Raw genomic sequence first — 14,505 nt, forward strand, 5'->3', positions numbered from 1 at the left:
CATCCAATTTGCTGAGTAGAGTGTTGGAGGCTATTTTGTAAATGACATCGCCAAAATCAAGGATCGGTAGGATGGTCAGTTTTACAAGAGTATGTTTGGAAGCATGAGTGAAGGATGCTTTGCTGTGAAATAGGAAGCCGATTCTAGATTTAATTTTGGATTGGAGATGCTTAATGTGAGTCTGGAAGGAGAGTTTACAGTCTAACCAGACACCTAGGCATTTGTAATTGTCCACATATTCTAAGTCAGAATAGTCCAGAGTAGTGATGTTGGACGGGTGGGCAGGTGCATGCAGCAATCGGTTGAAGAGCATGCATTTCGTTTTACTTGCATTTAAGAGCAGTTGGAGGCCACGGAAGGAGAGTTGTATGGCATTGAAGCTCGACTGGAGGTTTGGTCACACAGTGTCCAAAGAAGTGCCAGAAGTATACAGAATGGTGTCGTCTGCATAGAGCTGGATCAGAGAATCACCAGCAGCAAGAGCAACATCGTTGATGTATATAGAGAAAAGAGTCAGCCCGAGAATTTAACCCTGTGGCACCCCCATAGAGACTACCTCCGATTTGACACACTGAACTCTGTCTGAGAAGTAGTTGGTGAACCAGGCGAGGCAGTCATTTGAGAAACCAGGGCACAATTGTGACTGACTATTCAATGACAAAGGCAACTAAAGAGCTCATAAAGCCATGGCAGAGGCTGTAATAGTACTTGTTTTCTCAGCCTACACCAACTCCTTCACATAGACACAGTAGGCAGAATATCCAGACACTAGGAATGTAATTGGACGAGTATCACTTTCGACGCCTCCTGCTGTGGCATACAGTGTGCTATAAAGTTAAATTAACCTCTCGACAAGTTTCAAGTTCCCAATGTATAGATATATTCATTATTACAATGAGGGTTCTGCCTCTGTATAAAAGACAGGCTTGGGGCTCTGCGTGGCTGTTAGCTTGATGGTAGCTGTAAAGGGTGACTGTTGTATTGAGGATGACTGGTGTTGTGATACTGAGAGAAAACAACCTCTTCTCCAGCCGGGCCTCTTGGCGCTGTTCTGTCAAAGCTTCCACAGCACAGCTTCGGGCCACACTGCGTCCGACAGGAGAGCTCACACATGTAAATACACTGAACAAAGAAATGAACACAACATGAAACAATTTCAAAGATTTTGACTGAGTTACAGTGCATATAAGGAAATCAGTCCATTTAAAGAAATTCATTAGGGCCCTAATTTATGGATTTCACATGAATGGAAATACAGACATGCATCTGTTGGTCACAGATACCTTTAAAAAAAAAGTAGGGGCGTGGATCAGAAAACCAGTCAATATTTGGTCTGACCACCATTTTCCTCATGCAGTGTGAAACATCTCCTTTGCATAGAGTTGATCAGGCTGTTGATTGTGACCTATGGAATGTTGTCCCACTCTTCTTCAATGGCTGTGCAAAGTTGCTGGATATTGGCGGGAACTGGAACAGGCTGTCGAACGCATTGATCCAGAGCATCCCAAACATGCTCAATGGGTGACATGTCTGGTGAGTGCAGTCCATGGATGAAGTGGGACATTTTCAGCTTCCGGGAATTGTGTACAGATCCTTGAAACATGGGGGGGGGCTGTGCATTATTATAGTGAATCATGAAGTGATGGTGGTGGATGAATTGCATGACATTTGGCCTCAGGATCTCATCACGGTATCTCTGTGTATTCAAATTACCATCAATAAAATGCAATTGTGTTTGTTGTCCATAGCTTATGCCTGCCCATGCCATAACCCCACTGCCACCATGGGGCACTTTGCTCACAACGTTGACATCAGCAAACTGCTCACCCACACAACACCATACATGCTGTCTGCCATCTGCCCAGTACAGTTAAAACCGGGATTCATCCATGAAGAGCACAGTTCTCCAGCTTGCCAGTGGCCATCGAAGGTGAGCATTTGCCCACTGAAGTCAGTTATGATGCAGAACTGCAGTTCTGGTTAGCTGGTCTCAGATGATCCCGCAGGTGAAGAAGCCGGGTATGGACGTCCTGGGATCAAATCTCTAGCCACTTTAATAATAACAAATTGGATGTAATAAATGTATCACTAGTCACTTTAAACAATGTCGCTTTATATAATGTTTACATACCCTACATTACTCATCTCATATGTATATACTGTACTCTATATCATCTACTGCATCTTGCCTATGCCGCTCGGCCATCTCTCATCCATATATTTATATGTACATATTCTTATTCATTCCTTTACACTTGTGTGTGTATATAAGGTAGTTGTTGTGAAATTGTTAGATGACTTAAATATTACTGCACGGTTGGAATTAGAAGCACAAGCATTTCGCTACACTCGGATTAACATCTGCTAATCATGTGTATGTGACCAATAAAATTTGATTTGATTTTGGCTGGCACGGCTACACGTGGTCTGCGGTTGTGAGGCTGGTTGGACGTACTGCCAATTTCTCTTAAACAACGTTGGAGGCGACTTTTGGTAAAGCAATTAACATTCAATTATCTGGCAGCAGCTCTGGTAGACATTCCTGAAGTCAGCATGCCAATTGCACGCTCTCAATTGCACATCTGTGATGGTGTGTTGTGTGACAAAACTGCACATTTTAGAGTGTCATTTTATTGTCCCCAACACAACACGCACCTGTGTAATGATCATGCTGTTTAATCAGCTTCTTGACATGCCAGATCTGTCAGGTGGATGGAATATCTTGGCAAAGGAATAATGCTCAATGTTCAACATTTTGGCGAAATAAGATTTTTGTGTGTACAGAAACTTTCAGGGATCCTTTATTTCAGCTCATGAAACATGGGACCAACACTTTAAATGTTGCATTTATATTTTTGTTCAGTGTATCAGATACAAAGTTAACGGTAATAAACTTTGGTTGAAGACGTTGTGGCATGGATACCCTCTCCATGAAAGAGACCTTTGATTTGCTTGGCCACATCCATGTAGGAAGCATTTGATGTGTGCTGTGGGAATGATCCTGCTCTCTGCCAGCTGCTAGATGTGTAAGTCGTGGATAGCCAACACACCATCTAGGCTCCTGACCCTCCCCAGCAGCCGGTGCATGTTTATCTGTTTTGGAACAGTCTGCAGGAGGATGGGGGCTGACTCCTTCAGGTCCAGAGCAATATGGCCAACATGATGACGCAGAGTATGGGGCCGAGGTAAAGCCGCCAGCAAGGCCCAGCGAGGTGCACTGTAGTCTGGGTACTACTACCAAGCATGGTGACCAGCGTAGCATTGACATGTTGTTGGTGGTTAATGTAGTCATGGCTGTTGTAGCCTGGGTTGACACAGGTCTCTCCAGCATGACAAGGCCTCCACATGTAGGTGAAGATGAGAGTGTTGACCACAATGATGACAGAGCCGAGGGCATAACCTAGGCTGTGGAGGATGTTGAGCTGTGAATTGGAGTCATGATGGCTCTCATTCAACTCCTCCAGGGAGATTTCCTTCCTGTGGACCTCAAGGTTGTCCTTATTGGGGATTTCTGTATGGAAAATAAGACCTGATTTGTGCTTTCTTTCTACTCCTTGTAATCTGTGCCATATATTTGGCATATGACATGGAGTACAAGTAGTGGAATGTCAGCACAAACAGGTAAACTAACTTCCAGACTAAATGTAAGAATCCTGAATGATGAGTATAATACAGGCCTTGTATAAATACCCTTCTATATTTTAAAATGAATATACAGTGCCTTCAGAAAGTATTCAGACCCCTTGACTTTTTCCACATTTTGTTACGTTACAGCCTTATTCTAAAATGGATTAAATAAATAAACAATCCTCAGCAATCTACACACAGTTTGCAAATGTATTAAAAAATGACCTTATTTTTCATAAGTATTCAGACTCGAAATTGAGCCCAGGTGCACCCTGTTTCCATTGATCATCCTTGAGATGTTTCTTCAACTTGATTGGAGTCCACCTGTGGTAAATTCAATTGATTGGACATGATTTGGAAAGGCACACACCTGTCTATATAAGGTTGCACAGTTGACAGTGCATGTCAGAGCAAAGACCAAGCCATGGGGTCGAAGGAATTGTCCGTAGACCGTCGAGACACGATTGTGACGAGCCACAGATCTGGGGAAGGGTACCAAAAATATTCTGCAGGATTGAAGGTCCCTGAGAACACAGTGGCCTCCCATCATTCTTAAATGGAAGAAGTTTGTAACCACCAAGACTCTTCCTAGAGCTGGCCGCCTGGCCAAACTGAGCAATGGGGGGGAGAAGGGCCTTGGTAAGGGAGGTGACCAAGAACCCAATGGTCACTCTGACAGAGCTCTAGAGTTCCTCTGTGGAGATGGTTGTCCTTCTGGAAGGTTCTCCCATCTCTGCAGCACTCGACCAATCAGGCCTTTACGGTAGAGTGGCCAGACGGAAGCCAGTCCTCAGTAAAAGGCACATGACAACCCGCTTGGAGTTTTTCCAAATGGCACCTAAAGACTCTCAGACCATGAGAATCAAGATTCTCTGGTCTGATGAAACCAAGATTGAACTATTTGGTGGCCTGAATGTCAAGAGTCACGTCAGGAGGAAACCTGGCCCCATCCCTACGGTGAAGCATGGTGGTGGCAGCATCATGCTGTGGAGTTGTTTTCAACGGCAGGGACCGGAAGACTAGTCAAGATCAAAACAAAGTACAGAGAGCTCCTTGATGAAAACCTGATCCAGAGCTCTCAGGACCTCAGACTGGGGCGAAGGTTCACCTTCCGACAGGACAACGACCCTAAGCACACAGCCAAGACAATGCAGGAGTGGCTTCGGGACAAGTCTCTGAATGGAATGTCCTTGAGAGGCCCAGCCAGAGCCTGGACTTAAAACTGATTGAACATCTCTGGATGACCTGAATTTAGCTGTGCACCGACGCTCTGCAGAGTGCAGACCTGGAGAGACCTGAAAATAGCTGTGCAGTAACTCTCCCCATCCAACCTGACAGAACTTGAGAGGATCTACAGAGAAGAATGGGAGAAACTCCCCAAACTTTATAAAGCCTCGTTATTGTGTTACTATTTCTTACTAGTTTATTCCATTTTTGATGTACTTTTTTAGGAAATATTTTCTTACTTTCAAAAAATGCACTCATTGAATTAACAAACTTCACAAATACGAGAGAAATTATGGAGAAAATGTGTTGAAGATGAGACCAGTAGACCTATGCTGTTTGATTGCATTCTGAAGACAAGGAATCTCAGAGCAGATTCTGGAGGAGATCATGGTCTGTCTGTTGAATTTACCTCTCTTAATAATTACAGGCTATAATCATTAACACAAAGTTTAGTTTAAGGAAGTGAATTTACCACTGTTTAAGCAGTTTGAAATATGGCTGACAACAAAGAACAAAATCCTGCAAATATATATATATATTTTTATGAACATATGGTAATAGTTAGAGGGGAAATGGGGGTAGGCCTTCGGAAACTACTCAGACCCCTCGACTTTTCCCACATTTTGTTACATTGCAGCCTTATTCTAAAATTAATTAAATCGTTTTTTTCCCCCTCAACAAAATGCCCCATAATGACAAAGCAAAAACAGGTTTGCTAACTGAAATATAACCTTTACATAAGTATTCACACCCTTTACTCAGTACTTTGTTGCAGCACCTTTGGCACCTTAAGTCTTCTTGGGTATGACGCTACAAGCTTGGCACACCTGCATTTGGGAAGGAGGTAGTCAATATGCGGGGGTAGAGGTTAGTTGAGGTAATATGTACTACATGTAGATAGGGGTAAAGTGACTATGCATGGATAATAAAAAGGGAGTAGCAGCAGCGTGGGAAAGACTGGGCTTTTGAAGAGTGCCTGTTTTGAAACACGACAACCTCACCAATACCCACAGCACAGACACCCTTCAACACAGTGTCCCCACCTTCAATGCTCTCCCTCTATCCCTCTGTGGACATCGATGCACATATACTGTATGTCACACACCACATAGCTATATTTTTATGTACATTTTTCAGGGAACTTGATCATTTGTGTGTAGAAGTGGGACTCTGTATCTATGTATCTGGTGTTGGAGAGTAATCTGTCTGTCCCCAGGTTTCACTCCTCTAATCCTGGCTGCTACATCGGGTTTTTCTTTATTTTTACTATTTTCTACATTGTAGAATAATAGTGAAATAACACATATGGAATCATGTTGTAACCAAAAAAGTGTTAAAAGTAGCCACCCTTTGCCTTGATGACCACTGCACACTCTTGACATTCTCTCAACCAGCTTCACCTGGAATGCTTTTCCAACAGTCTTGAAGGAGTTCCCACATATGCTGAACACTTGTTGGCTGCTTTTCCTTCAAACTGCGGTCCAACTCATCCCAAACCATCTCAATTGTGTTGAGGTTGGGTGATTGTGGAGGCCAGGTCATCTGATGCAGCACTCCATCACTCTCCTTCTTGGTCAAATAGCCCTTAGACATCCTGGAGGTGTGTTGGGTCATCCTGTTGAAAACAAATGATAGTCCATGACCAATTGAGTGACTCTTATTTTAAAATCTGAAATCGCGGGACTTTTATTTTAGTATGGCAAATCGAGGGACTATTGTTTTGAAATTGGAAATGGCATCACTTTTATTTTGGCATGACAAATTGGGGGACTCTTATTTTTAAAGTGTGTTGGATCCAGCTCATAGTTATATCCTCCTGGATGCTGGATGTCACTGAGCTGGATGCTGTATGTACTGTAACTCTGAGCCAGCTACTGGACAGTTGGTAGAGCCGGGTGCTAGCAATGCCAGGGTTGTGGGTTCGATTCCCATGGGGAACCAGCATGAGGGGTGGCAGGTAGCCTAGTGGTTGGAGCGTTGAGCCAGTAACCGAAAGGTTGCTGGATCAAATCCCTGAGCCGACAAGGTAAAAATCTGTTGTTGTGCCCTTGAACAAGGCAGTTAACCTACTGTTCCCTGGTAGGCAGTCATTGTAAATTAGAATTTGTTCTTAACTGACTTGCCTCGTTAAAAATGAAAAAGTATGCACTCACTGAGCTGGATGCTATACTGGATGTACAGTAGCATTCCCATCAGTGTTACAACTCCTAACCTAGTGTAAATGGGCCAAGTTGTATCAGATTGTAATTTTTGATGAACATTTATTGACATTTATTTTCATTTCATCACCACAAGGTGGTGGCAAAAGGCAACCCTTTTCACAGTATGGAAACAGTGACAGTTTATATTCAGAGAGTTTGAGCTGAGTGTTTTGCATAGGCCTAATAAAAAACAAATATCATAGCCTAATCTTGATGCTGATTAATCATTCCATGAGTCTTAGGCCTGACATATGTGGCATAAGGGAGTGGTATATCAAGTTAAGGTTCTGGTTTCATGGCAGACATTTTCTTTCTACAGATATACTGGAAATATTTGTGTTCAGTGGTATAGTGGTACAAAAGATTAGTAGGTAAACACTGAATACCCGTCATTGTGAGAAAAAAATCACGCTTCCTATACTTATAGTGCATTTTTCTGCAAAAGGTGTGTAAACCTTTGGGCCAAAAATTTACTCTCCACTACACCATTGTATGTGATGCTGTTGCTGTTTCTCTGTTCCTCTATATTTCATTAAGAAAACATCTAAATGCTCAATCATTTTGTTATATCAGCTGGCAGACCCTCAACCCTGGTCTTGTAAGAAGGAGGACCTTGATTTCAGCTGTCAGTATCTGACCAATAAGAGGGTAGGGAGGATGGCCTCTCTGTCATGGATAGCAAAATGGACCAATCAGATGTTAAAACTCCACATAGCAACCCCAATCACAGCTACAGGAGGACTTGGTCGTGAAGGTAGTAGTGGCTACCCCCCCCCCCCCCCCCCACGCTATCTTGTAGACACATTTTTGTCTTGCTTGGCAAGCTAACCAGACCTTTCCCCTCAATGCTCAACACCACATTTACAATCAGATATAGCTAGCTGACGTTACATGTGATTCTGTCATTTCAAATTATCTTAGCTATGTTGATGGTTTGCTAATCAAGTGTATATTTTGGGCACATTTGGAATACAATGCCATCTTCGATGGAAGGATCTTCTAGAGAAGGTGACCTGTTTACTGTGAAACATGAGCTGAAAAATGGTAAGTTGGCTAGCTAGCTAACAGTGATTAGCTAACGAATCGGTTAGCTAACTTAGTCTGCAAGTGCATCCGGTCAAGTCCAAAAAAGGCAGGGAAAAGTGCTTGCTAACCTAGCTAGCCAAGCTAACTTGACCGCCGTCACGCAGGGTGGGTATAATTTGTGGAACGTTCCAACAACTTCGTAAATGACAAGTTTGGTAACAAACAACGCATACAAAGTTGTATAGCGGCAGAATAAGATACAGGGTAGGGAGTGGGCTATTTCATTGTTTTTCACTCACCACGTTTATTTCGATAAATGTCTGTCCTCACTCTGGTAGCCTATGGACAAACATTAAGAATAAGCTACGTGGTGAGTTGATGCCTATTCGGTAGCTAGTTAGCTAGGTGAATTGATCATGTTACTATGTGTGCGTTGATTGTTGGCAATCTTGTAACGTTACTTTACGACGTTTTTGTTACAGATTCCTGTTGGAACGTGACACAAATTATACCCCACCATCGTCATGCATGCTTTTTGGCGGCTATTTAAAATGGCTCAGGTTTTTTAACGGTAATATTCGCAGTCAATCAAACAAATAAGTTGAACATCAAACACTCTTAACGTTAGCGAGGGTTTGAAGTATAACACCGAAGAGCGCTTGACAGGATGGCTAATGGCTAGCTGTTTGTGTCAGACGTTTTAAAAGCCTGTTTTCCCATTTGTGGTGGCTTGTATAAGTTAGAAGTATAAGTTACAGCAGTAGGTAATATTCCCATTCGCATCGTGTGTGTTAAACTGCATTGTGGGTGTTAAATCATTGTGGTTATTTTGTGCTGCAGTCAGACATTAGCTATGCCATGGCTTTCAGGCTCAAGAACCTTGAGTGATAGCTGTCAGCGCCAAGTTTCAGTTGAACAATGCACTCACTGTCTGTATTTCAAGTTTGTATTGTCCCACCCCATCAATAATTTTTGGAGGATGTTGCAATGTAGCCCAATCATTCATTGCAAGTGCAATTTCCTCTTTTTTTTCTGTACTAAGAATTTGCGATCTTTGTTTACTTCAAATGTTGACCAATTATGTTGACCTTCCCATTTTTCCTCTAGAAGTGAGGGTGGGCCCCATAGAGTACCACGGTATTAGTCATAATACCCATAAAACCTAGCAATTAAACACAGAAGTGGTTCCAATCGTTTACCACCTAATTCATTCAAAGATTTGTATAACTAACTCAAGATAGACCAGAGTCTGTCGTTTCCAATGGGAGCAAATTAATCATTGTGGGCAGAAAAAGCAAATAGATGGGCAGAGCCAAGCACGAGCTAGCGAGATCCTATTGGCACATTCTAGCATGTACAGTGCATTTGGATAGTATTCACACTCCTTTTTTTTCAACATTTTATTACGTTACTGCCTTATTCTAAAATCAATTAAATTAATGTTTTTTTTTCATCAATCTACGCACAATACCCCACAATGACGAAGCGGAAATGGGTTTTCAGAAATGTTGAATGCCAGGAGTCACGTCTGGAGGAAACCTGGCACCATCCCTACGGCGAAGCGTGCTGGCAGCATTATGCTGTGGGGATGTTTTTCAGTGGCATGGCAGGGACTGGGAGACCAGTCACCGGTTGAGGGAAAGATGAACAGAGCAAAGTACAGAGAGATCCTTGATGTAAACCTGCTCAGTACCTCGGACTCGGGCGATGGTTCACCTTCCAACAGGACAATGACCCTAAGCACACAGCCAAGACAACGCAGGAGTGGCTTCGGGACAAGTCTCTGAATGTCCTTCAGTTGCCCAGCCAGAGCCTGGACTTGAACCCGATTGAACATCTCTGGATGACCTGAATTTAGCTGTGCACCGACGCTCTGCAGAGTGCACAGAATCTGCAGAGAATAATGGGAGAAACTCCCCAAATACAGGTGTGCCAACCTTGTAGGGTCATACCCCCCAAAAAACACTGAGGCTGTATTCACTGCCAATGGTGTTTCAACAAAGTACAGGGTCTGAATACTTATGTAAATGTAGTATTTCAGTTTTTGATATGTTATAAATTTGCAAAAATTCTAAAAAAATTTTTTAGAAATGTGGGTTATGTTGAGATTGAGTGGGGAAAAAGCAATTTAATCCATTTTAGATTAAGGCTGTAACATAACAAAAGGTGGAGAAAGTCAAGGGGTCTGAATACCTTCCGAATGCACTGTATCTGAGCAGTTCCTTAGCAGAGTAGCAGCCCATACTGTATGAGAGTGAAGACATGGGCTTCTTTAGCCTCCCTCTCATGTGTATCTTTTCTGTCTGTTTCTCTGTCCCTGTCTCTCTCTCCCCTCCCCCCATCCACACTGCACAAGACAAAAAATTATGGCTACGAATGTATCTGTGTATAAAGTGAAGTGATATATTCCACGCTGTGCCTTAATACACTGCTCAAAAAATTAAAGGGAACGCTTAAACAACACAATGTAACTCCAAGTCAATCACACTTCTGTGAAATCAAACTGTCCACTTAGGAAGCAACACTGACTGATTGACAATAAATTTCACATGCAGTTGTGCAAATGGAATAGACAACAGGTGGAAATTATAGGCAATTAGCAAGACACCCCCAATAAAGGAGTGGTTCTGCAGGTGGGGACCACAGACCACTTCTCAGTTCCTATGCTTCCTGGCTGATGTTTTGGTCACTTTTGAATGCTGGCGGGGCTTTCACTCTAGTGGTAGCATGAGACAGTCTACAACCCACACAAGTGGCTCAGGTAGTGCAGCTCATCCAGGATGGTACATCAATGCGAGCTGTGGCAAGAAGGTTTGCTGTGTCTGTCAGCATAGTGTCCAGAACTTGGAGGCGCTACCAGGAGACAGGCCACTACATCAGGAAATGTTGAGGAGGCCGTAGGAGGGCAACAACCCAGCAGCAGGACCGCTACCTCTGCCTTTGTGCAATGAGGAGCAGGAGGAGCACTGCCAGAGCCCTGCAAAATGACCTCCAGCAGGCCACAAATGTACATGTGTCTGCTCAAACGGTCAGAAACAGACTCCATGAGGGCCCGACGTCCACAGGTGGGGGTTGTGCTTACAGCCCAACACCGTGCAGGTTGTTTGGCAGCCTGACTGCCATTAGGTACCGAGATGAGATCCTCAGACCCCTTGTGAGACCATATGCTGGTGCGGTTGGCCCTGGGTTCCTCCCAATGCAAGACAATGCTAGACCTCATGTGGCTGGAGTGTGTCACAGTTCCATTGATGCTATGGACTGGCCCGTCCGTTCCCCAGACCTGAATCCAATTGAGCACATCTGGGACATCATGTCTCGCTCCATCCACCAATGCCATGTTGCACCACAGACTGTCCAGGAGTTGGCGGATGCTTTAGTCCAGGTCTGGGAGGAGATCCCTCAGGAGACCATCCGCCACCTCATCAGGAGCATGCCCAGGCTTTGTAGGGAGGTCATACAGGCACGGGGAGGCCACACACACTACTGAGCCTCATTTTGACTTGTTTTAAGGACATTGCATCAAAGTTGGATCAGCCTGTAGTGTGGTTTTCCACTTTAATTTTGAGTGTTACTCCAAATCCAGACCTCCATGGGTTGATACTTTTGATTTCCATTGATCATTTTTGTGATTTTTGTTGTCAGCACATTCAACTATGTGAAGAGAAAAGTATTTAATAAGAATATTTCATTCATTCAGGTCTAGGATGTGTTATTTTAGTGTTCCCTTTATTTTTTTGAGCAGTGTATAATATGCCCCTGTTCTTGATTAGAAGACAGTTTGGTTGATTCTGATGCCATAGCCAGCTGTAAAACACAGAAACAAGTTGCATGCAGGAAGCCAGGCAGTGGTGTAAAGTACTTAAATAAAAATGATTTAAAGTACTACTTAAGTGTTTTTTTGGGGGGGGTTATCTGTACTAGATTTGCCATTTATATTTTTGACAACTTTTACTTCACTAGATTCCTAAAGAAAATACATTTTCGCTGACACCCAAAAGTACTCGTTACATTTTGAATGCTGAGCAGGACAGGAAAATTGTCTAATTCACACACCTATCAAGAGAACATCCCTGGTCATCCCTACGGCCTCTGATCTGGCAGACTCACTAAACGGTGTGAGCATTGGAGCGTGCCACTGGCTATCCGTAAATATAAAAAACAAGAACATGGTGCCGTTTGGCTTGCTTAGTATAAGGAATTTGAAGTAATTTATATTATAGTATATTTTAGCGATTGCAATTACTTTTGATACTTAAGTATTTTTTTTAAACAAAATAATTTTAGCCTTTTACTCAGTGACTTTTACTTAAGTAATTTTCTATTAAATTAAGGTATCATTACTTTTACTTAAGTATGACAATTGGGTACTTTTTCCACCACTGAGGCCAGGAATAATAAATAAAGTGGGTCTTTAAAAACAGGGGTCATGAAGAGAGAGAAAATAAATTGGAGGGCTGAAAATAGTCTGGTTTTCGCTCAAGGCTCTGTCTGTTCTGCTTTAGATAGCCTGCACTACAGCAGTCCCTCCACTACAGCAGTCCCTCCTATTTATTATCCTATTTTGTTACAATGTGCCCTGTCCTTGTATGTTGTTTTTAAACATTAGGTTTTAATGGGTGAAGTTGCATAATGTTTGCTCTCTTCTCACTCGGGGCGTTTCCATGTTTAAAAAAAGCCCCATGAGCACTGTTGTTATTCGGAGCACATCAAATTTGGTATAAAATGAAGGCGAAAAGTCTATATTCTTGTAAACTTAAGGCACATATGGGTGATTCCACGCCAGTGAGAGCAGAAAATGTTTTTTGGTGTCTCTGATTTTGCAGTCAATTCTCTCACAGAAATATAACTGTGAGGATGGACATGCATTTTTACATTTATATCACAAACCGTATATATTTTTGTTATAAAAGTGCCCATTTTAGACCCTTTGTAGACCTATACACGCCGCCTCTAAGACCTTCCACATCTCTGATTCAGAGGGGTTGGGTTAAATGCGGAAGACATGTCAGTTGAATGCATTCAGTTGTGCAACTGACTAGGTATCCCCCTTTCCCTTATGATCCATGAACCGTTCATGTTATTACAGGCCTACTCCTTATAGTGTGCTCTAACTTGGAGTATGTTTAGGTTCTGAAATTCACGTTTATTCAACATTATGAATATCTCAACTACCCTTTTTGATTTAGTTCATTTTTAGACATATTTTTTTGAAACAATATACTCTTTAAACGTCAGATTTCCAGAGTGGACTCTGGTACTTTTAATAATATGACAGACCCATTTTATACATAAACATTGACGGGTCAACTCATTATTAACCAATCACATTTCTCCTTTTAGGATTGCATATCCGTCAAATCACCAGCAGAGGGAGTTCCCTTTGAATCCATTTACCATTCACTGTGCTGGTGGTCACAACATTTTATCAGAACTTCAGAATTACTGGAGTCCACTGGAAATGTTATGTACTTGTAGATTATATTGTTCCAAACGATGTCTGAAACTGAACAAAATCAATAAAGGGTAGTTTTGAGATTTCATGTTTTTTTGTTTTTTTTTGTTGTTTAATAAATGAATGTGAAAATGGTATGGACAGTACCAGTCAAGTTTGGACACACCTACTCATTCAAGGGTTTTACTTTATTTTCACTACTTTCTACATTGTAGATTAATAGTGAAGACGTCAAAACTATGAAATAACATACATGGAATCCTGTAGTAACCAAGAAAGTGTTAAACAAATCTAAATATATTTTTGAGATTCTTCAAAGTAGGATACTTTTTAGGTTACAATATGATTCCATATGTGTTATTTCATCGATTTTTGATGTCTTCACTATTATTCTACAATGTAGAAAATAGTACAAATAAAGAAAAACCTGGAATGAGGTAGGTGTGTCCAAACCTATGACTGGAGCTGTATGTCGAGTCACAATTCTCTCTCTCTCTGAGATCTACGGGACAGTTCCTTTAACTTCATGCTATAGTTTCTGCTCTGACATGCACTGTGTTGCCATTCTATAGGCTGATGGCTTTCTTTCTAAGTCATGTCCAAACAATTTAATTGGCCACAGTCTAGGTGGACTCCAGTCAAGTTGTAGTGACATCTCAAGGATATCCGATCGAAGGAATTTGGATTCACCTGAGCTCAGTTTGTAGTGTCATGGCAAAGGGGTGTGAATATTTGTGAATTAAATGTGTCTGTATTTCATTTTCAATACATTTGCAAACATTTCTAAACACGTTTTCACTTTTTCCCTTTTTTCCTTTGTACTTTTTTGGTATTATGTGTAGATGGGTGAGAAAACAAATCAATTGAATCCATTTTGTTTTCAGGGTGTAACACAACAAAATGTGAGATAAGGAAAGGGTTATGAATACATTCTGAACCGCACCGTAGCGAGCTAGTGCTGTTCGTTCGTTG

The 14,505-nt window shown here is 42.1% G+C and overlaps 1 protein-coding gene and 1 pseudogene across 1 annotated transcript in view; one reads left to right on the forward strand and one right to left on the reverse strand.

Moving 5' to 3' along the window:
• Positions 1 to 945: 945 nt before the first annotated feature.
• LOC124001427 lies at positions 946 to 3,581 on the reverse strand (annotated as a pseudogene).
• Positions 3,582 to 7,855: 4,274 nt separating this feature from the next.
• The window catches only part of rps6ka5 (ribosomal protein S6 kinase, polypeptide 5), a 39,937-nt gene continuing 33,287 nt past the window's right edge, over positions 7,856 to 14,505 (forward strand). The window contains exon 1 of the mRNA XM_046308091.1: positions 7,856 to 8,099. Within this exon, the coding sequence (XP_046164047.1) occupies positions 8,030 to 8,099 (70 nt within the window). The 5' untranslated portion in view covers positions 7,856 to 8,029. The remainder of the gene's footprint in view (positions 8,100 to 14,505) is intronic.

Source organism: Oncorhynchus gorbuscha, linkage group LG17, assembly GCF_021184085.1.
Source record: "Oncorhynchus gorbuscha isolate QuinsamMale2020 ecotype Even-year linkage group LG17, OgorEven_v1.0, whole genome shotgun sequence".
NCBI lineage: Eukaryota > Metazoa > Chordata > Actinopteri > Salmoniformes > Salmonidae > Oncorhynchus > Oncorhynchus gorbuscha.